Source organism: Typopeltis vanoorti, chromosome 11 (genome assembly GCF_054136105.1).
Source record: "Typopeltis vanoorti isolate ZY-2024b chromosome 11, IOZ_Tvanoo_1.0, whole genome shotgun sequence".
In the NCBI taxonomy this organism is placed as follows: Eukaryota; Metazoa; Arthropoda; class Arachnida; order Uropygi; family Thelyphonidae; genus Typopeltis; species Typopeltis vanoorti.
The window spans coordinates 75,501,626-75,526,772 of record NC_143559.1 but is presented as its reverse complement, the minus strand read 5'-3'; the positions used below and the strand labels follow the sequence as shown (position 1 = coordinate 75,526,772).

Genomic DNA, 25,147 nt, shown 5'->3' with positions numbered 1-25,147 from the left:
GGTGGACAAATTTGGTGCATCAACATGATCCAATGGATTGATTTAAGCGCCATCCGCGGTTCGTACAGAACAGGTGATCCTAAAATAAAGGGAGAATTAAAACTATTTTATGATAAATAAACTGATGACAATAAATTATAGTCTTTTAATATACAGTCTTCCAAAGAATTCATTATTTCATTCGTTTATTTTTGTAATGAAATGCCTCATGTTTTAAATGGAAGTTATTCTTCAATAACTTATTCGACTGAAAATAAGGAGAAATGATTGACAGACATGTCGAAAGATTGCAAGCCTGTATTAAATGAAACTAGACTTCTACTTTTCAGTCCTTTTCACACTGAGAGGGGGAGGCCTTCTCTTTTTGTCAATGAGCTGGACGGTGACCAATTCCAACTTGGGTTGTGCAACTCGATAAATGCGGTAAGAAAAATAAAATTTAAAAAAAAAAATGAAATAATGGGGGAACCACTGCAGTTCCCCCATTAAGTCAAAAAGATGATATATCTCAGTTTAGAGTGAAATTCAGTGGAATTAAAGAGGTGACACCATAATAGACTATTCTCGTTACGTACTATTTTAACCTGAGGGAAAACTCTATGAGAAACAAAAAAAAAAGATTATTTTATAACCAATCGCTTTTCGTACTGCGGATGAAAAGGTTCACTTATTGAAAAGTTGCGACCTTTACTAATCATCAGAAAACTACTTTTACGAATTGCCTTGATATTATACTCTGAAAATCATTGCATTCTTTGCAAGAGAAATCTACTTCCCTTTCGTATGCTTTACTTAAACGAAGTAACAAGCAAAAATTGAGAACTGTCGCTTCTTTTTTTTCTTTCGATTATTGACGAAATTTCGATCTTGCATTCATTGGCGAATGGCAAACTTCTCGAATAAATTCTTTTGGCTATAAAATCATCCGCCAATATTCAAGTCTTCTACGCTGAAATTTGTTTTTAACAAGAGCGCGAGGAATTCGAGTAAAAATACTCTTTAGGAGCATCAATATTTTTTCATTAAAAATTTCCTTTTGTTCTACTTTGTCGCTTACAAACTGGCGTAATTTTGTGTGGTTATATTATTTTTCTTACTTAATACGTTTATTGTAATAATCATATCAATATAAAGTTAAAGGAGAAGTATTAAACAGACATTTGGAAAGCTACAATGGTCTATATGTTTTTTTGTTTTTTTTAAAGATTCTAAGCGCTAATGAGATTTGTCTGCGCAGTTAGCCTAGTGGCTGTGCGCTTCGCAATCATATGCCTAGGGAAGGAGTGTCCTAGGTTCGATTCCCGTTGACGACGTGGGGAGCTTAAAGCAAACCCAAAAAGCAGGCAAACCGGCCCTGTGAACACACACGGATTACAGTCATGAATATCACCCTTAGAGGATGCAGCAGAAGAGTGACGAACCGGCTACATTAATACGCCAGTGACGCCTCATTAGGAGGGGACTCATCCTAAAGGGATGAGAAGGATGGAATGGGATTTTTTTCAACACCTTTTATGCAGTAATTTCCTAGTTCACGCTTATGGCTTTTTCGATATTCAAATCATTCGAATTACAGGACTATATAACCAGTTGAAACTTGTGCCTTGTTGTAAATCCTCACTGTCATCTTGATTCGCGTTTGTTTTATTCATAAGTCGAACTGCAAGTTTCAAAGCTGAGTTGTTTTTATCGCCTGCTAGGAGAATACTTCGCCGTAGTGGAATGGCATTCACGTAGCACAGTCATTTGTAATCCACTAAATCAGAATCACAATGCTGGAAGAGCATTTACGCCAGTCAGTTAATACCGTCTCTATTATTCGCACTAACACCATCGTTAGATTTCTTATAGAACACTGAAAGAAGTTGACTAAGTCCTAAGGAGTGTCTGCGAAGTTCATTTTACAACAGTTATTGTTAGTTTAATTGACGAAGTTTTGAGCCTTTCTATAAAGCAAACTTTATATCTTAAAACAGTTCTTTCAAATAAATGAAGAAAAGATAAAGAGAAACAAATACGGCACAATTCTTAAGTGATGGCATCGAAGCCGCCTCCTTTTATAACTCAACAGCATTTCTTAAAAGACAAAGGACATCTTAACAAGGAAGGAAAAATAACTTTTTTTTTATTATTTAATAGCAGCATGTACTCGCACCCTACAATACTATTATTGAATAATTCGCCTTCAATTAAGAACTGTGTGCAGACTACATCCATCCACTTTGTTAACTTCCTTGCGTTTATGCTGTTTTGGAGGTAAATCGGGGAAATAAGGAACGAATATTCCACTGTAGAGTCATCGAGATCAACTGATCGCGATGCCTTGAATAATTTGCGGCAATAATTTTCCAACTCTGACAATAAGAAGGTTCGTTTTAATTCAGAATTTATAAGTGGATTGTCTGGTCGATAGATATTTAAATATTTATTTATAAATGAGTGTATCATGAACTGTATTTATTTGCTTATTATGATATTAAGATGCTCAAGTTTTTTTCTTTAAAAATGTAATTATAAAATAAAATTTTCAAAAAAATGACACATTAAATTTATTATTCTATATTTACATATGTTTTTATTATTATATACGTATATTTTATACATTATTTTATTATTATTATTAAATTTTGAATAAAGCTCAGCAATATCCCTAGGGATAGGTATAAATAATTTTAGAAACGTCGAACCAGATATGACTATGATTTTTTATTTTTTAAATCCGAGTGGCTTCGATTATGAGGCAGTTTCATTACGTCAGTCAATGTTCGTTTGTTCTCTGATCTCCGCTTTTGTTTGTGAGAGCAAAAAACTGCTTTCGAAGCAGAGCGGGGGGGGGGGGGGAGAAGACTTCACAACCACTCCAAATCTGCGAACTTCATTGAAAGGCCTTAAATCAGCAGGTCCTTAAAGGAGATAGAAAATGCATGATTTAGCTAAAAATAGTTCGCTAAATCTACACAAAGAGTCAAATATTCTTAGGATAATTTATATTTAACTTACAATAAAATGAACAACATTGTAGTTATTATTACGTGATACCTCCAGGGAGTCCAAGGACTCATCGTGGGAGGGGAGGGCACTCTACTTCGCTAAATACATCTCATCCTCTCCACTACTACTTAATTCTCCTACTACGATACTACTACCATCACCAACGCCATCTATCGCCCATCATCACCAACAACAGTATTTTTTTGTCTGTAAATTGCGTGTGTTCTGAAGGTCGATATGCTTTCGAAAATATTCAAATGCTTTATCCTGTTCTAATTTATGTCTATATGTGGGTTAATAGCAAATCATAAAAGTAATTTTCAGTCAATTACAAATCGTGCGCGTGGAATTTCTTTTGGTTCAACAACTTTTTTATAGCTATTCAGAAGTGAGTTCTAAGGTTACTTACCGCTATGAAAGCGTGGGCATTACTACCAACTTGGCGGAAATTAAAGACGTCTAGTTTTCCAGAACCGTCATTACCATCCGGAAAGTGGGTCATTCTCCTTGGGGTTTCCAAAGTAGCATCCCTGGTGAAGTTGAACAGCAGTTCTCTTAGCCTAGGATTCGTTTTCATCTCGGGACACACCCCTTGAGTTTGCCAAGGACAAAGGAATGCACGGAGCTTATCTAATCCGTGAGCCAGGTTCATCACCGACGTTATGATACCAGGCACCAAGGGATCTTGCATGAACGCCACCTGGCGGAGACTTTCGTGAAGTTCGCTATAGCACATTGCTCCTCGACATCTGAACACCTCCTCCCAATATTCTCGAAACCAGGGATTGCGCGTGTTGTTGCGAAGAGTCAGAGTTTCAAAGTATTGCTTGAAAGGAGCCACCAAAGTGGTCGTAGGTCGAATGCTCAACGTGCCGATGGACTGCTCGGGATACTTGTGAAATGATTCTACGTTGTCGACACTAATCCACAGGAAGTCTCCTTGACGAAGTTGTCCGCTGTCTTGGGAATGTTTTATCGCCGAAAGAAAGCGAGTAGTGTGGTCTGGAGTAAACAGCAATACAACAACCCTGAAAAACAAAACAATAAACGACAGTCAGAGACACCGTGCATACTGAAATGTTTGTAATATTTGATTCTATTTAGTAGGTCAATTTAGTCTTCCATCCTAAAGACGAATTAAAACAGGACCCTGAAAAGGTTTCTGCTTGGCGATCATTTTAAAGAAAAGAATCCAATATTTTCATAGCCAAACTAACATAAACAGGAGTTTGCACAATAAAACCAAGTTTCATTCGTTGGACAACACATCGCCTATAAATCTTATCCTTTTTCAGCAAACAGCCTCGATATTACACTACACGTGAAAGACAGACACATAGGGCCATAGGATTTTTTTTCATTATTATCATTGAGAGAAATCAAAAAAAGTAAAGCTAATTTGCCTGAATAACACAGCATGTCTGAGTGCAATCTCACTGTATCGTACTATGGGTGATATACACAAGTCTAAATGAGCCCTTAAGATCTGTTGATGTTCCTCGTGTCTCGTACGGTCCAGTTGAATAATTAACGAACTCGCTGTTCAGCTTACTGTAACTTTGAGGGGAAGGGGGGAATCAAACTCGCCGTAATGTATAGAAGAAAATTGTACAAATAAATGGAAAGGTTCATGAGAAACTGAAACTTGCCATTCGCAGCAAACGTAGAAGATTATGATTAAAACATGTTATTTTGCAGTACTGGCAAATCTCGCCTTTGTTTCGCTAATACAGTCATTGAGAAAAAAAAAAAAAAAGGAAAACAACTGAGGTCTGTTCTGTCTTTAGGCTTTAAATTCATCACTTTATTACAAAACAATTGTACGGGTTATAGCTGACAGTTTTGCTGATAACGCAAGTTAGGGAGAGTAAGAAGGAATGTTCTTCTACTATACTGTAGTATATCTTCTGGAAAAACTTAAATGTATGCATTATTGACAGAGGCGAAAGAACTGATGTCAGTTCGTTGTTGCTAAGCATGAAAGGTTTAGCATTTTGAATATTTTTCAAAGTAAACTTTATAGTTACTTAACTCGAGATTGAATACTGTTCAAATACTCAGAGTTGTGCGCATGCGCACATTGACACCTCATCGAGGTGCACATACGCACTTCAAGCATGTTGTATGAAAAGGTAAAATTAAGTCAGTAATTCGCATGCAAAAGTAAGTTAAACAAATATATTAGGATAAACTACCTGATGAGTCTATAAGTGCACAAAGAGGTGGTCTAATCAATTTGCAAAAACTGACAATGTTAAGAAAGCCAAGAGGTTTGGGTAGAAAAAACAATTTCCTGGAATTCTTATGTGATTACATCAAGCATAAACCGCATACATAAAATGTGGCTGCACTGTAAGAGTTAAAAGACAAAATTAGGGACACTGTGGTTCCATTTAATCGGAAATGGGAACACATAGCAAGAGAGGGTATAATTTGAATTCATGCCGAATTACAGGTTCTTAACACAGGACTTCATTAAAAAAATATAAAATAAAAAACTGCACACCAAATTGTCCTTCACGCTGTTTATCACTTTAACTTTTCAATAAATATTTGCATTTATAATGCTCAAAATCTTCTGCAAAAACCCTCTACGATATGTCATGTATCTTTGGGAAAAAAATTAAAACACCAGAGGGAGAGACAATACGTTGTCGTGTAATGAATATCGTTATTACTATTCAGCATGCAGTTTGTATCACTGAAATTGTAAACTGGCAGACGACCACAGTTTAATAAGGACAACAGCTTTGTCTATATTGCTATTTGCAAATAGCCAGGCAGCTATATCAGAAACATATTGAGCCAAATTGCTATTAATTAGTTATACAACACTAGTAGTAGTGTGGCCACTAAAAACCAGATCAAGATCAAGATAAGATAAGGAATCGTGACGTGATTGGTTGTTCAGGTGATGACGTCATGAGTTTAGAATTTTTCGATGTAATTTGTTAGTTGTAAATAAGTGACGTTTTTGTTTTGAATGGAAAGGAAGATATATTAATGGATAAGGATTCGTGTCGTGATTGGTGGGACACTTTTAACCAGATCAAGATAAGAAATAATGACGTGGATGTGGGTTATCAGATGAAGACAGAGTTTGGAATGTTTGGAATTTCGCTGAGGGGCTCCCTTCTGTCAGAGACATCATGTGGTGTGTTTGTTTCGCGTAAGCATTGTGGGTAATTTTAGAGATAAAGAATCGTGACGTTATGTGTTTGGAAATTTCGGGAAACATATGTCTCTGTGACATAACGTGATGTTTTGGTTTGCCTATGGAATTGTGGGCGATGTTTTTGAGATAAGATATCTTGGAATTTTCCCAGGGAGACACAGACGTTTTTCTTGCCAATAGATGAGTATAGGTATTCTTAGTTTAGAGGTGAGATGGCGGCAGTTTTTAGGCATTTATGCATAATTTAATTATATGCTGGTGTCCCCCTCAAACACACACTTTTTTTCTAGTATTCATAACTCATCCGAATATTTTGATTTGCCTACATTTAAGATCTTAAATTTCATTACTTTTCTAATTAAACATTATCTTTTTTACAAAATGTATGGCTAATGGTGTTTTTAGTTTACAGTCAAGAGAAAAACCAAACGGCATTTAAAAAATAAATTAAAATAAACGGACTACAACACCTTTGTATGTAGTCAAGAAATTCTAATGATAATTTAAATTACTTAGTCTTTCCCGAATGGCTCTTCTAAATGCGAATATTCCAAAATAGTTGAATTTTATATCCACAACACGCACTCACACATGAGTTGAAAGAACAATATTTCTGTAAATAACCAGAAAATCTAGTTGATACATCCTTTAGATTTCCATCCATTTGGTTCTGTTCGTTAATTCCTTCGCACAGTTCTCATGCTATGTTTTTCCCAAGCTATCTGTCCCCAATGACATCATAGTGTTGACCTTACTAGCGACTTCCTGTTTTTGGAATTCTGGTAGATTTGTTATTAAGACTCGTATTTTTTTTCTCTATTTTACTTTAAAAATCAGTTAACTACATTTTTCTATACAGAATAACTGAGCAATAAATAAATAAATGTGTGTAAATTCCCCCCCCCCCCCACAGTGCTTATATTTTCATTAGTCTTCCTTGAAGATTAGTCATTAATTTCGGGGTCCTCTTTCAGTTCCCACGGTGACTAAGTGATTTTAGCATTCACGTGAGTTGAACTATGGTTTTTACAGTAGAGGCAACAATTTTCCATTAACTCAACATGTCTTTTCCTGACAAAGATCCGCCAGCGATCGGTAATTTCGCATCTCTCAATGTGGAATTTTTTTTTATACAGTTCTTTTTTTTTTTTTTTTTTTCAAATGATTGGTTGTTTTTTCTATTTTACTTTTAAAATTCAGTTAATAAATTGGTAAATTAAATAAATAAAATGTCTGTGTGTGAATTTATTTTCCCCAACTGTAGATATTTCATGTGTTATTTTAACCTGACTCATTTCCTGTCGCAATATTGTTGTCCATACGTGTGACATCTTCTGATTAGGTTTGGAATTCTCCGTCAGCATTTTGTTATTGCCACCACAAATAAATAAATAGTTATTTCTTATTATTTCAAATGAATATTAGCTCTGTAATATAGTTTGTTAATTTCTATTACACTACAACACACAAACTTTTTTTCTTTTTTTTTTAACCAATACATATAATTCTAATCAATAAATAAATTGTGTGAATTTCTTCACTGTAGATTTTTCAAATGTGTTATCTTAAACTGTGTCATTACCGTTCGCTATGCTGGTTGGTTGTATTTCCTCTATTTTACTTTTAAATTCAGTTCCTTATATATTCTAACAGAATAACTGAGCAAAATTAATAAATAAATAAATTGCACGTGAATTTCTTTTCCCAACACTGTAGATATGTCTCCTATCCGGTCGCAATTTGTTGTATCTAGGTGAGAAATCGTGTGTTTAGGTTGGAACTCTTCGTTCCCGTTGGTAATTGTTACTGTGGTAAATTAATGCTTAAATTTTTTTTTTTTAAATCAATACATATAATTCTAACCTGAATAACTGAGCAAAAAATGAAAGAAATAACTGATTGTTCTTCTCTGACTATTAATTTTACCTTTAATTACTTGTAGTCTTAATCTATTTCTGTCATTGAAATTTATTTTATTTATTTATTTTTCTTTCTTTATTTATTTATTTATTTTGCTTACGCTTGGACTCGCCGAACTTATATATTTACTATATTCGGCATGAAACTCTTTGAGTTTCTTATTCGGCTATGAAACAATATGGGATGTAATATCCCTTAACTTAAATAAATTTATTTTTCTTTATCATTAGCAAATTAACTAACGGATATTGAGACAAACATTGTTTTGAACTCTCCATTAGCGGTTTCTTTTAGAATCCAAAGACACAATTACATTATTAGCTATGAATCTGTCTTTTTTTTCCCTAAACCAAACATTTTTTTAAGAGTTTGGGAAACGTGATGGATTTAACTATCTACTGTCTCTGTAAAATAACCAAATTCTAACAGTCGTTTCAGTATGACTGTTTTTTTCTAGTCTGGCGGAGGTATCTACAGATATAGTAACAAATTGTCACTTTTCAGGTGAAATCTTCTCCATTAAAATTCTAGCTATTAATTTAATACCCGATTACTTTTGCTTGCAAGAGTTGACACAGTTTCTTGAAATATTTAAGGACTTGCATGAACAAATAAGACTTTTAATTCACTGAGTGGATTTTCAAAATTAAAAAAAAAAAAGTCTCTGGTTAGTTTGTGGCAAGAAATTTCACAAGAAAAAAAAAATTTAAGTAAGATTATATATATATATGCTTTCAGGAACATTGAATCGGTTGTTATGATACATTTTAATAAAACAGATTTAATGACTGAAACCGAAAATAATAGTAAGGCTTTATTGAAATAAAAACACAACTAATTAGTTTCGGCTTTCGACAGCCTTCTTCAGGTGTCTTCTAAGAATAGCAAACAGTAATAAAAACACTGAAGTTTAAAAACTGTGAAGCACAGGAGAATTGCACTACATAATTGACATGAAGAAACGTATTTACATTTAAGTTGTTCTTACAAACGTAACATTGTTTGTTGAGTGCATGCTTGCAGACTCTCGCGAACGCCAGTACCGAACAACAGCAGAGTGACTATCAAGGATGTTGTAGCTCAAATTGTTATTTAAATGTTCACAATTAAGGATGATTTCTCTGGACTCTACAATTTTTCTCTCAACTCATCATGGCAACGAAAGATGTTTTCGGATCTATCCCAGCAGACTGAATGACCCTGGTGTTCATCATCAGGATTGTTCAAGAAAAGAACATGACTAGACAAGGCACTGGCATGTGTTCTTTTGTAAGAGATGTCTCTCTTTTGTTCCTCCATACGTAATTCAATAGATTTATTTGTTTGACCAAAATAAGGGATATTACAATCACACCATATCTTATATACACCAGGATATTTCAGGTTATGATGATGAGGCTTCGGATGGCTTACTAGCGAGCAGAGTTTTGATTAGTGTAGTGAATAAGGTCCTGATGTTATACTTTTTAAGAACTTTAGCTAATATTTTGGAAACTGAACTGATGTATGGGATGGAGATGTTATCCTTAAAGTTAGTTATTTCTTCAGTGTGGTGGTTAGGAGGATTTAGAAGAAATTTTTTAATGGTTTTATCAGAATATCCATTTTTTTCTAAAGACACGAGAGAGGTAATTAATTTCTTTTTGAAGTTCATCTGTGTCATTCAGAAGAGAGCGTGCTCTATGTCCCAAGGTAGAAATAGTTCCAAGTTTTTGTGGAGGAAAATGATGGGACTGACTGTGAAGATATCTATTAGTTTGCGTAGGTTTTCTATACATGGAGATTCTAAATTTTCCAGAGCAGCGTGAAAGTTTTATATCCAGGAATGGTAGAGAATTGTCATATTCAAGTTTGACTGTGAATTTTATATTAGGATGCTGATTATTGAGATGATTAAGAAAATCCACGAGAGAGTTATGGCCGTGACTCTAAATAATAAAAATGATTTTTTTACAATAATTAAACAAAATTGCATTAAGGTATAAAGTTATGGATTTAAATATCAAATTCTAATCAGAATAACTGAGTAAAAAATTCACTGTGGAAAAATACAACAAAACACGCATCTTTGTTCATTTAAGTTTACAAATGCATATTTTATTTTGCATATTATATTTTATACTATTTACAGATATATTCACAGAGAAAAATTCGAAAAAATGTAATTACCTAAAAATATTTCACAATATTTAGTTTAGACTCTTAACATTTTCCAAAGAGTTCAATAAAGAAAATTTCATTACTCACTGTTTCTTGGTTACATTACATCAAAATAACTGGTCACGCAAAAGAGTTTTTAGAACTGATACCATGGTAAGCACAGCTCCATACATTTGATATTGTGTCAGTCTGGAAATGACACCATGCCTCCCTAAACTTTCTGTGTATTCTTTTGTCACCAAATATACACAAACAGTTTTCGTAAAATGTTCGTAAATGCCCAAAATAAAGAATGTTTATCAAATTGGATAAAATCTTGAAAGTCTAATTTTACCATTGATGAATTTAAATGATTACCGATAATTTTCTCCATGATATGAATAGCTGGTAATTCGAAAATAGTAAATGATTTTCAATGTCATACATTTTTGGTGAAAATCTCTCAGCTTCTTCACAACTAACAGCGAACTTTACTTCCATCAGCTCCTGTATCATCGAGTATTAGTTCCCCAGCTTGGCATTTCAGAATATAACACTCACCAAGGTCCATTTCGTAGTCAACTCTTCTTTGCAAGTAGCCGAGGATATCAGACCACTTCCTGCATAACTTTTTCCAAGTGGTTCTGGATAAATACATCACAACGTACGTGTCTTCTAAAATAATAATCGGTTCCCATCCTTTTAGAGCTATGTGAAGAGTTTTGTCTTGTGTTATTTTCCTGAAGAAAGAAAATTTTAATGACTTTTGTGACTCACCCATTATTTTACTTTACTTTACTGGACACAAAATACCACAACACAATACGATAGCTGCACTGGATGAGCGAATTGCCATAACTGCAAAGACACTTAACTCGTTTGTTTTTCCTTATAGTATTGTTTACCTGACCCTTAACCCTGACCGTTCCTTCCAAAATGAAACTTTCATGCAGATGATTCACAGACATGTTTCTACATGCTGTTGGATATGTTGATGTGAGATTATCTTACTTTGTGACATCATTGGACAGACCTTATCTCTGTGGCTTAAAGGGTATTCTATATTATTTGTCCTTATTATGTTAAGTATTTTATCCTCAAACAGTGTTTCTGATGTTAAGACCATGTGACTAGTTATCTCACTCATATGTCCGAAATTGTTGGGATGGGGAAAAAAATTGCATTAGGTGGTGGAAGTGAAAGGGTAGTCAAGAGGGTGACAGGGGTCTTCCCTGCAATGCTCCCCCTAACCCCCCCCCCTCTCCTCAAGAAGATGTCTGTTCAGCCTAGTGGAGATGAATTTGCAGATATCTTTTAGTGATGTCACCTCCAACTGATACTGATAACTTTGGAGGAAAAAAAATTGGGAAATCCAAAAATAAGACACTTGCACACGATTGATAGGATATACCATGTTTGACTTGTCTAACACAGACAGGTGAGCTAGTTAAATCTTTGGGTTTATTTTGACTTTGTTAACAAAAAGTGTAGCGTCTTCAATTTGCACTTTAGTCTTAGCATCGGCATTTGTGGTCAGTAAACAAAATGCGGGAGAACTGCGAACCAAACGAACACGGACAGAAACGTTGTTGATCAAGTACCAGTCTTGATGCATGATGTTAGCATGTATTCACCCAAGCATCTCGACATTTTCGATTAGTTTATTCGAGCTTGTCGTCTATGCATCCCACATTCACTTTTGGTAAACATATCACTAACATTAGCCACATCGTCTTTAACAAATAGTTCATTTGTCAGTTGACTGTTTTTAGCATCTGTCATAATTTAGTAGGTTTTCAATATAAGCCCTATAAGGATACATGTCTGATGCCACATTCTCTAGTTTATCTTGGAGAAAAAAATTAATTTGACTGAACAGGGAATGGAAAAAATTGTTCACGATACCTAATGAAGAATCCTCGATAGATTTACCATCATTGTCAGTGATGTGCACACGAACGCGTAGGTATGATTTTCCCAAATCCAAATATTCTTCAGATATACCTGGTATGCAAAATTCCACAGGACCTCCACTGTCAGTACTGGATATTGGTTGGTAGGTGACATAAGAACTTCTTTCCACACACAAGTTGACACGAGGGTGGGAAAAAAGATCTAACTCTGACATCATATCCTCAGCAAAAAATATCATCTCGCTTGTGCTTTTTAGTATTCGTTTTTTTTCTTCTTGCTTCCTTGACCTCTCTGAAGTAATCGGCTCTGTGCTTTTTCAGCAATGGTTTTCCCAGCTTCTGATGCTCTGTTTATAAAGGCTTGACATACAGGTATCCCCTTCCAATACATCTCCTATCATATACTGACCGGCTTTTATGGCTTGGCGACCGACAAATTGAGCTGCAGGTTTTAAAAGTGGACTTAGAAAGGAGAAGGCACTTCTGAAAATGCTACCTAATCCGTACCCACGCTGTACTGGGAGCCCCGTAAATACTTGAGCCCCACCTGCCTGCAGTGTGTAATATCTGAGATAATCAGTCATCCTTCACTTGTCGGAAGTGTAATTTAATTATTGTCTTGCCGCCACGAAAGTGAAACAATTCGCCACTATCAGAACGAATTTCAATGCTAATTGAATGAAATGTTTGTTTTCGTAACGGATAATAATCAGGGTTAGTAAAAACGAAGGAACACTTGGTGCTGCGCTGAACAACTTGTAACAGTGGTGCACATGTATCACAAACTATCTGTTCTTGAACTAAATCAGAATAAACAAAATATGCGGCTACATCCCTTTTTATATCACCTGGATATTTCCCAGTGATTGTACCTTTCAGTTTAACACCAATCTCATTAAAACCCAGTAGAAGCCCCAACCCCAGGGTCTCCTCGGGAAACAAAAGGTTATAATTTTTTGGGCCTGTCAGAGAAATGGTGTTGTTCGGGTTCTTTTTTCCAGTAATCACAGAACTCGCATCAAATACTGCTTGAAGAAGTTCAGAGGGTGAATTGTAACTGCCATGGGGAATCTTGTACACTTTGTAAAATCCTTCTTTATACTTTTCGAAATCTTTATTTCCTGTGATGTTGTTGTCGTCGATAGTGTTGACACCTCCTCCTCCTCCACGTATCATATGAAACTCATCGTAACCGTCCAGGAAGATGAATTTCGGCAAGAGCAACTTCCCATTTAGCTTTAAGTCTGATCTTGTGTGGTAATTCCACTTGAAATTTCTTTTGCGTATTTGTAGGAAACATTTTCATACAGGCGTTACTGGGAAGGGTTAAGTTAAACATCTTCGCTACGAACCCAAGAATTATACGATGAGGGATAACTAAGCCACTTAACAAAATTCTGAAGCTTTCTTTTCTGCCTGCACTATTTAAGTACTTGATCGATTAGATACACGTCTTTCGGAAGTTCATTGGGTATATCAGCCTTTTGCAGTTGAGGTTCATAGAAAGTTCCCTCCACTATCTCTCCATCCCGACTGCGAACTCTATATACTACAGGGTTTCTGTTAATAACCTGAGCAACAGTGAACAATTCTCGTGTCCAGTTACCTCAAAACCCTTTTCTAAATTTGTGGGTATTATCATCACTTAAAACCACGCTATCACCTACGTAAAATTTTGGTTTGGTAGTCTCCTCTTGGGTTCTGTACAAATATTTCCAAACACGATCCTCGTTGTGTAGGTTAACTTCCGAAGGAGCCATACCAATAGTGCGGTGCGAGGTTATAAGTATGTATAAGGGTCGGCAAAACTTTCGTATAACTTTTACTTTTATTATACGTCATCCATTTGTAGATCTTTGTTTTCAATATTCTGATAAATCTTTATGGAATGGGTGCTTTCATTTCGCTCCTGTTCGTGTAGAAATGAATATTATGGTTCTTAAACAATGCACGAACTTTCTTGTTGCAAAACTCTTTTCCTTGATCTGTGTTTATGTAACATGGCACTTCTTTAAAAATAGACTCGAAAGCATTAACAACAGCGTCTGCTAATTTCTTCAGTGTTCGAACCACCCACGCAAATCGGGAAAAACAATCAATACACACACCCATTCTCTTTTGCAAGGGATGAAACATCTGCCAAATCACATTGAAAAGTGTGCAAGTGTCGGGACTTTGATTTGATTGCATTTAAACTTTCTTCTAATGGGTTATGTCTCACATATGTAGGTTGTGTTGCTAACCAACTTTTCACGGTTTCATGTGGCAAATTTGTCTGTTTCTGTAAAGCTTTGATACTTCCAAAAGTAACTACTCTTAGGATTATAGTAATCCGCTAACTTTTCCATCACTAACAATAAGAATTTTTTTTCTTTGCAGGTGAAAATCAAGAACCAGCACGAAAGCGTCAGGTGTTTGTATTTATACTAGTACTATTTTTGTTAGTGACCTGCGAACTATGCACACTAGTATGGGAAGCTGTATCAATATCAGCCAATCGCACATGTATCATCAGAGACATGTTACGACAACAAAAACACCACAGACAGTGGTGATGTCTGTAAATTCCTATTTCTGCATATTACAATGTAAATAATATCTGTGAAATAAAATGTGCAAACTTAAATGAACGAATGGTGTCGTTGATGTGTTATGCATATTTAAGTAAGATCACTTTTGAAATCACAGTGAATTCACAAACAATTTATTTATTTATTTATTGAACTTTAAGATCTTAAATTTAGACAAACCAAAATATTCAGATGAGTTATGAAAAAAAAAGTGTGTTTGAGAGACACCAACATATAATTAAATTATTCAGAAAAGCCTAAAAGCTGCACCAAAGAATTCCCACCCTTTAACAGGAAAGAAATACCCCAAAGTGTATTGGAAAATTAGTACAGCCATCTATAGACAACCAAAAACAAAACTTGATGACAATGACGGATGTTTGTCACCCTGGGAAAATTCCAAGATATCTTATCTCAAAAACATCGCCCACAATTCCATAGGCAAACCAAAACACCAAGTGATGTTACAGAGACATGTTCCCTAGAAATTTCCAAACACATAACGTCACGATTCCTTATCTCTAAACCTCACCCGCAATGCTGCACGCGAACCAAATACACAACGTGATGTCTCTGACAGATTTAGAGCCCCCGAGCGACATTCCAAACTATCTTATCACTATCCATCATCCATAATGCCATACGCAAACCATTTACTTATCTACAACTCATAACAACACACATCCACAACACTGTCGCGCTTCCCCCATTCACCCTACCCCTATTTTGTGTAAAGTGTACCACCAATCACACCGCGAATCCTTATCCACTAATATCTTCCTTTTCCATTCAAAACAAAAACGTCACTTATTTACAACTAACAAATGACGTCACTTATCTACATCTGATAACAACACGCACAAAGGCATCGCTTCCCCATTCACCCTACCACTATTTGGTTCATAGTGTTCCACCAATCACGCCACGAGTCCTTATCTGTACCATCACCTACAATTCCATACGTGAACCAAAACACAAGAACTGACGTCACACATGCAGATTGTCCCCAGAAAAATTCCAAACTCATGACGTCACACACACAATGACGTCATCATTTGAACAACCAATCGCATCACGATTCCTTATTTTATCTTGATCTGGTTCTTAGTGGCCACACTACTGCTACTAACACTTTAGAAGAATATACGAGTAAAATGAAATTTCCCAAGAAAATACAAAATGATTCCACTAGAAACAAAATATGCAGTGAAAATTATTGACTAATAAATATATTCAAATATTTAGTTGTGTAAAATACAGAATGAATTTTTAAATATATATATATATATATATAAAAAAGTAAATGGAATAATAAAACAGAAAATAATAATAAAAATAGGAATGGAAGCTCTATTATAATATATAGACAATATAACCCATTATCAAAGTCGAGATTATTATATGGTAGGATACTTAACATGAGAAGCGAAATAAACCAACTCGGAATGATTGATTACATTTATAAATATAGAAACAAACGGATATAATGTATCGACAAATGAAGTCAACAATACCAACGAAATGGAAACCAATTATGAGAGATGTAAATGAACTTAGTTGAGCAAAGGTAAATCAGATAAATGTCTATTGCATTTTTCTTGGTTAGAAAACAGGCAAAAGATATTTAATCTAGAAAATAGTTATAGCAAAGCATATTTTTTACGTGTGCTTACAATAGTCTATACAAAAGCATTTTAATACATGATCTTAACTATTATATGCAAGAAATAAGTTGCTATCTACTCACCTTGCACCTTCCTGTTGCTTTAATTGCAATTTCCTAACGATATTAGCCATCGTTTTATCAATTCCTTTATCAACGCTGGTCTTCTCTACTTTTTCCGTCATAGCCAAGCGAATGCCACGTTTTTCAGCCAACTCCCGGAATGCTTTGAAGACATCTCCAAGACCCCAGTCGTCGTTGGTATACAGCAGCGATATGTAGTTCCACCGAAAATGTTTCAGCAAACTGACCAAGCTGTCGGCAAGTACGCTGTTTGGAAGTGCTAATCGGAGTAAATAAGGATATTTGGAAGAATCTGCAAGACTGGTGGACGAAGCTTGAGGAGCCAACGTGGCGATTCGTAATGGGGTGGTTACGTCAACTATAGGTTGAACTACATTTCCGGTTTCTCCAGCAACAACTCCCACTACTTGTTCTGGAGTTGGCAGGCGAGATTCTTCAGTCATGGGCGACAGAGAAGTACTGAAGAAATTGGACACATCTCTTGCTGCCCTCTCACGGCTGTTGCAGGTATCAAACACGATAGATCCTAGTTTGATGCCAGGAAGAAGACGACTGTTGCTGTTCACTTGATCGAGGGTCCACAAAAATGCCTCTAGAGCCTGAAGTCCGCGAGAAGGAAGAAGCCTACCACATTCCAATGGGTTAGTCGTATGCGTGTGAACTCCGAGTGTTGCAGCTACGTAGAGATCGTCTTTTGACTGAATGACAAGAAAGTCCATGGTCCTTCTGTTACACTTAACGCAATTCTGAGTACACTCAGAGACCACAGTTTCTAATCCCACTTCTTCGCCTTGCGAATTGTACGTTACCATGGACACCAAGTTTGTTAGACGTTCGTAATAGGAACCAACCTAGAGGGAAAGGGAAAAAAAAGAGTTTAAAGTCTTTACCTCGATTTACGCTGCGTACAGGATGGTCCGAAGTAATGTAAAATAGGCGAATCATTATGTTACTATTATCTGTACTCATATGTTGTGACTTAATAATAATTTAAATCTAATTATAGCGGGCATATACAGTTCAGAAATAAAAATAATATTAGGGCGCTGAAGGGAAAAAATAACAGCAACGTTGCTATTAGTAACAATGTCAACAACTCAGATTGTGAGTGTGTGTGTGTGGTTCGCGGTGATACCAGTGTCACTATTTCTGCATCGTTCATCTAGAAAACGGAAACAGAGAAATTATGAAAAGATCAGAGAAATGACAAGCAGGACAAATACAGTAAATCATGCAAGTGTCATTAGCGACTCAAAACATCATATTCTAATCATGGAAAGATGGATTGAATACACAAGGAAATTATACGAACAACAAAGAAATAATATTCCCCAACAGACTGATTTAGAAGGACCACCCATTTTACTTTGTGAAGTTGAAAACGCCATCAGAAAACTAAAACCACATAAAGCTGCAGGAATAGATAATATCTTGGCAGAATGGTTGAGGGCTCTCGATGAAGGAGGACTGAAATTTCTAACAAATTTATGCAATAAGATATACGAGACTGGATTCCTACCCAAATCACTCAATTTTCATTCCAATTCCCAAAAAAACAAAAGCTACAAGATGTGAAGAGGTCAGGACAATCAGCCTCATCAGTCAAGTATCAAAGTCCTCCTATACGTTATTCTTGAAAGAACTAAAAGAAAAATAAACATAGAAATAAATGATACACAAAGTGGTTTCAAGGAAAATGAAGGTACAAGAGAAGGTATTTTCAACGTCAGAACCATCATAGAAAGATATCTAGAAAAACAGAAAGATGTATTTCATCTTTTTGTTTTTCAAGACAAAAAGACAAATGCTTCATAGATTACAAAAAAGGCATTCGACAATGTGCAACATGAGCAATTAATTGAAATCCTTTCAAAAATAGGCATCGACAGAAAAGAGATTAGACTAATAACTAATCTTTACTGGGAACAGACTGCATCTTTGAGAATAAATAGAGAGACATCAGAAGAATTCCCAGTTCAGAGAGGTGTGAGACAAGGCTGTGTCTTGTCTTCGATTCTGTTTAACCTGTACACAGAAAAAAATATTTAATAAAATTAGTAACCTCAAAGGAATCACTGTAGGCTGCAGAAATATTAATAACCTAAGATATGCAGATGACACTGTTCTTCTAGCTGAAAACAAATATGACCTCAAGACTCTTTATAGAGGAAACCCTCAAGCACAGCGAACAGTATGGCCTCAGTTTCAACTTTAAAAAGATAAAAATCATAATAATTTCAAGAGAAAAGGAAATACCAAAAATACGCATCAATATAAAAGGAAATAAATTAGAATAGGTGCAAACATACACATACCCAGAGCCGGCGCTAGGGTCTTTGCCGCCCGCATGCAATTTCTATCTAAGCGCCCCTGTAACGATCCGGGCGTGTGTGTGGTCTTTTTACGATAATAAACATGTAAATTATTTGAAATGTCTTAAATAAATTTTGACAGAACAGCCACACGTTGGTTCGTTAAATGTAAAAAACCTGGGGGTGTTGACTAGGCAGGATAATCGTTAAAAACCCGAATATTCAAAAAATTCTCAAACGTTAAAGCAAATTTTGATAAAGCCACTTCACTTTAATCGTTGAATATAATGATACAGAGATTATAGCCTTCTCACCGACCCGAATCGCTAACAAAATTAAAATGAATTTTAATTAAAGTTAAAATTTATTTGAACTAAAGTTTAAAAAATTCTCGCATTTTACAAGTTACTAAATTCTTAGTAACTTGTAAAGTTTTTTTTAATAATTTTTATAAGTGGAACTATCTTTTAGAAAAATAAAAGAAACTCAAGATAGATGAGAAAATAAGAAAAGAATTCAGAAATAATTATAACATTTAATATAAGTATTCAAAAAATAACATCTTTACAGAATAACAGAAAATAAATTAAATTACATAAATATACTTGAATTTTTTTTTATTAAAATTTTAAGGTTTTTGATTTCATATTCACAAAATTAGAAATAATGTTCTTAACGTCTAATTCCGCACATATATCATTTTCAATAGCTATTAACGCCAAACTAACAAGCGTATTTGTGACATACTTGATCTTAAGTAGGTTTTAATCAATTTCAACTTGGAAAACGAACGTTTACCGCTTGCTACACTAACAGGTAAGGTTAATAGTATTCTTAAAGCAATTGAAAAGTTAGGGAAAGATAAATTATTGGACACAATAAAATTAAGAATATCGAAAGGACTTTTGAATATTTAAATTATCCTTCTGAAATATATCCCAGAAAGCACATAACTCGTCATATAGTTCTATTGCATTTACGTCTTTATTGTCGCAGTCCTTCAAGAGAATCTCTAAATCGTCACAATTTTTTCGTAAATCTTCGTTATTAAATTGTAGTAATCTATACAAGAAATTGAAATTATCATAATATGTTTTTAGTTGTTCAAAACGTTCTATTAACGAACACATTGCAACGTCTAGAAGCATATAAAACATATTCACTCTAAATTTATCTTCTGGCGATTGTGGCATTTCGTCATGATGCTCGTAGTCAAATTGTCGTGTCTTCTTTCGTCATCGAACTTCCGTACCAGTTTTAAATTCTTGTCTCCATTCACCTCTTCACTCAGTTATTTTGCCGTTTTTAGAACCTCTTTAAAATTTGTATCTGATCTCTTGTAAGAATATTTTTAAGTTTTCGATAAATTCTAAAGCAAGTGTAATGTTCATATTTTTGTCTTGAAGCATTTTACTCAGGGTTTATTCTGTTAAGTAAATCATGCCAAGTTATAAGAGAGCTAATAAGTTTGTAGTCCTTTATTTTAGCACATAATGTTTGTGCTTCATGCTGAGTTTCTTTATAAAAATTTTCATTATTTAAAATTTCAAAAAGTGCATCATAAATTTCTCCTGATATCGTAGAGGGCGGATTGCATTAATTATACTTTCCTATCGCGTTTCTGATGACTGTTTCAATGTTAATTTTTTTACGAACTTTAAAAGGATTGCCCAATGTTTGTAAGAGAATGAAAAGAAATTGTATATTTCTTGAATAATTGCAAAGAAACTAATTGTATCTGCATTCACTTTGGCTGCATCATTAATGATTAAATTTAGAGTATGAGCAGCATATGGCACGTAAAACGCTCGAGGATTTTTGTTCGAAAGCAAATTTTGGAGTCCATATTTTTCCTTTTCATATTTGCCCCATTGTCATACCCTTGACCTTGCATGTCTTCAATGGGAATGTTCCATTTTTCCAGTTGTTCCATTATTGTTGCACATAAACCACGTCCTGTGGAATCTGATATATCTACAAAACCTAAAAAGTTTTACCTGTTCTTGACAATTCCATTGTCACAGGAAACAAAGCGAATTATAATGGTCATTCGTTCTGTTTTACTTGCATCAGGTGTGCAGTCTAAAATTATGGAATAATATTTAGATTTTCGAATTGATAATTAAATTGTATCCCTGATTGCGTTACTTAAAGTTTCCAATATTTCATTTTGACTGTCTTTACTCAAATAGTGTACTCTATTGTTTCGATGTAGGGCGCTTTCAACATGATTTTTCCATAATGGGATCGAACTTCGCAAACAGTTCGACTAATTTTAAAAAAATTGCCGTTATTCTTTTCATATAATTTATCAAATGATCCGCGAAAAGCTAAGTTTTGGCTACCAAGGAATTTTATAATTTAAATCAAGTGTTCTAAAAAACTCGTCCAATCAAGCGTTCTCGTCCAATGTTTCTTTTCCATTTCATACATGCTTTGAGTCTGGCAATCAATAGTAGTTTTGATTATTAAATTTTTATCAAGTTCCTTCCATTTAAAGAAATTTTTCATGTGAGTTAAACTAGTCTCATGTCTATGTAAAGTTGTACTTACATTTCTCCAATCGTTATAACCTTCTATAAGACTCAGTAAGTGATTCAGTTGATTCAGTAGGTGCGAAAAGTTTGCAACAAAAGCAAAAAATAGAATTTAAAGTTTCGGAATAAATGAGCCATGTTCTTGGCACGAGCTCCCGTTTTCCATTATAATACGTGTCGCCAAATTTAGGACCATATGTATCTCTAGGATATATTATATTTTTATTTTGAAGGCCCCATTTCAATTAAAACAACTCGTAATTTTTCATCAATATTTTCCCATTCACCTGGATCTTCAAAATTTACAGAGACTAACAATGTGTTAGTTTCGTGGTCAACTACAACTAAATCTCCTCCTAACTGTTTTTCACTTAAATCATGCGTCTTGTTATCTTGTTCAATAGTAAAAATAGTACTTTCATGAAAACTGGATGATATGCATGGTTCTTCAACTCTAATTTCTGATGTATCGAGTTGGTTACAATCTGCATCAGAATATTTTAATATTTTAACAAATTTATTAAGAGCCCCAGTTTGTTTCTTAATATCTGCTTCTTTTACAGCATGACGTTTACGATTTTGTGCACCGGATAACTTTTTTTTAAAATTTTTGATTCCATTTCTATTTTATACCCACAAGAAATTATTACACAACACAACACAGAGACGAAATAATAGTCGGCACTGCGCTACTATCAGTAGCCTACTATATGACTGGTAAACTAGCAACAAATGTTTTGTACGAAAATTCGTTTCTGCGCATAAAAACCTTTTACCGTTTCACTTTAGATAGATTGCAGTAGACACAACATTCTGCAGGACAGCATTTAGTCTGCTCTCGCTGCAAAATTGTAAACAGCCGGCTGATCAAAGAGGGGACAATATACATTTTTTAAAAAAATTTTTATTCGGTGTATCCGGCCTTATTTATTTTAATATTGATCATTCTAAGAATTTTTTGTTTTTATGATAAAAATTTTGTTTCTTAAAAATTAACTTATGAACTGTTCCCTGCACATACCTAAGACACTTAATCACAGAGAAAGGCAGGACAGAAGATGAAATTAGAAAAATGATTGAAATTGCAAGGTCAACTTTCTACAGTATGAAAAATCTACTGACATCTAGAGAATTAAATCCGAAAACAAGACTAAGAATCTCCAAATGTTACATATGGCCACATTATTATACGGAGTAGAGATATGGACACTCTCCAATCTGAGTTTGAAAAAAATGGTGGCCTTTGAAATGTGGATGCTGCGAAGAATTATGAGGATATCTTGGAAAGACAAAAAGACAAATGAAGAAGTACTAGAGATGGTAGGCGTAAACAGGAGCCTGATAAAAAGGAATTAAAAAGAGAAAAGTCAGCTATTTCGGACATATTCTGAGACATAACTGCCTAGAAAGGACACTTCTCGAAGGAACTGTTGAGGGAAAGACAAAGACTGGAGTGGATGAAAAATATAGAAGAATGGATCTCTCTCTCATATGAGGAATGCAGCAGAGAGGCCCAGAATAGGACATGGTGGAGACACATGGCAGTCAATCTCCTGGAGATTGACTGCCATGTGTCTCCACCATGTCCTATTCTGAGCCTCTCTGCTTGCCAGGTGTCTTCTCCCTCCAGGAGATTGACTGCCAGGTGTCAATCTCCTGGAGGGAGAAGACACCTGACAGGAGGACATCTTGAAGCCACATTTATGATAATGTAGATTTCAGATGAGACTTGTTATCCAATGCTGAAGAATTCATGATGCTGCTTATTATTGCCTGTAATAACTGGAGTATTCTTCTTCTTCGGCATACTGTTTCGAAGAGTTCAATGGTCAGCAGACGGTGCTGTTGCTCACTCTTCCAACATAAAGGGAATCAACAGAATGAAGATATTTTAATTTATTGTTATCAGTTCTGTTGTATGATAATTCCTGAAAATCGGGCAGCAGAATTTGTAAGAATTCTGCCTCACGACTGATTCCCTGCTGATATTTAAAAACACCACCCCTCAGGGAAGTTCATGGCTAGCAATGTGGAAAATGGTTATCCAGTGACAGGTGATTATACTAAAAGGCATATAAGCTGAAAGTACGTGACATTACGATACTAAAACTCTGCTCTTACTTTTTCTTCTTCCTCGTATTTTTGAAATTCTTTATACAAATGTTGTGCAACAAATTCTTCATCTCTCTCAAAAAATTATACAATGCCGTCTTTGTAAGCGGAAATAAGGACGTAAACATTTTCTCTTGCAACCCATGGATCAAGTTGTTGTTTGGGATTACCACCGAATCTTCTAAGTTTATTAGGCTAGTGCATTATTTCCGTCAACTACGTGTGTTCTTCTAGCTGGTTTGCCTGTATTGTAGAAGGAAAATTCGAGAGGAAAAAAATCTCGCCACCTACATGACGGGCAAATTGTGCCTTTTGAGGGATGATTCTTCGATTTAGGCATGACGACGAGATGTTCCTTAGTTCTCCTCGAACTTTCTGTCCATCCATAGCACTTGCCATTAAAAAAAAAAATCATAATGGATGCCATTTATTATTAGAGCAATTACATATATGGATTACATGTCGAATATTAGCTTAGAGCTTTGCTACAATATCGTAGCATAGAATTTCTTTTAAAATTTTTTAGACGTCAACAAAACTGAAATAGCTGAACACATTATAGGAAATATTTCAATAACTAAATTTCGTCAAACTTCGTCCGACCGTAGGCAGCACGTATTTGCGAACAAATGAATTTAAGAAGGTCTGTGGGTTTTACAGTAATGCGAAACTTACTTCAACATCTGTAAACTTTAATAAAAAAAAATTGAAAGTTATTTTTTACGCAATTAAATTAATATTTTAAAATATTCTAAAGAATTGCTTTCCATAGTAACATCAGTATCATATAACGTAAATAACAACACTTCGTTAGCGAAAGTAGACAAATTATTTGTTTCCACGTAGATAAAAAAAAAAGATAATTAGTTTTGATCTCAGTTTTCTTCACCCTCCGAAGAGACCCACTCATAAAAAAAAATAATAATAAATAAAAAATAACAATATATTTGTTTTACATGATATATTTACTAGAATATTCACATGTATTTTTTGAGCCTTTACAGTTACACACTCAGTTAAGATGTCATTGAAACATAATACAGCAGATGGCAAAAGTATCCCCCCACACACACACACGCTCCCCTGCTACAAGTTAAATTGAACTACCACTTCTGCCACCTGGTAAACGTAACCAGAAGCTATCATTGTCACGGAAACGGGCATATCTGCTATCACGTACGTTTTAAAGAACTGTTACATAAGACAATTATGGTAGAAATTCTATGTTAAATCCATACATAGCATCGAGAACAGACCTCAGTATACAAGTAATATGCTGATATATTTTTATTTTAAGCAAAAGAGAATTTTAAAATTGAAAGTTCACTAATGGAAATGTATCCCATCAAGAGAGAAGAATGTATTTTCCAGAAAATCGCTAAGTAAATATGGCTTACTCAGTTCTTGAAACTTATTTATTTGAATCTAAGTCAGGTTGTTCTCCAACTGTTACAAATTGCATGATGCTATTTCCCCCTAATACAATCTTCAATACACTTTATTAAACAAATTTGCTAAAAGTGTATGTTGTGTACGATGCGTTGCTTGCAAAGTTAAATTAAATTTATCCTTGCAAGTTAGTTTTCTATATACAAAGAGGAAAAATAATTTAAAAATAATAACAACGTATTACGTAATTAAAATAACTGAGTACACAAAAAAATCCAACCATATCGCATCATTAATAGGTGTATTAATAACACAAAAGGGTCGATATTAATATATTACTTT

The 25,147-nt window shown here is 34.7% G+C and overlaps 1 protein-coding gene across 1 annotated transcript in view; it reads right to left on the bottom strand.

Annotated features, from left to right (window-relative positions):
* LOC150101753 (uncharacterized) overlaps positions 1–25,147 on the bottom strand; it is a 170,510-nt gene that overhangs the window by 40,908 nt on the left and 104,455 nt on the right. The window contains exons 10-11 of the mRNA XM_090401032.1: positions 16,456–17,306; positions 3,401–4,019 (exon numbers count right to left, since the gene is read on the bottom strand). Of these exons, the coding sequence (XP_090257158.1) occupies positions 3,401–4,019; positions 16,456–17,306 (1,470 nt within the window). The remainder of the gene's footprint in view (positions 1–3,400; positions 4,020–16,455; positions 17,307–25,147) is intronic.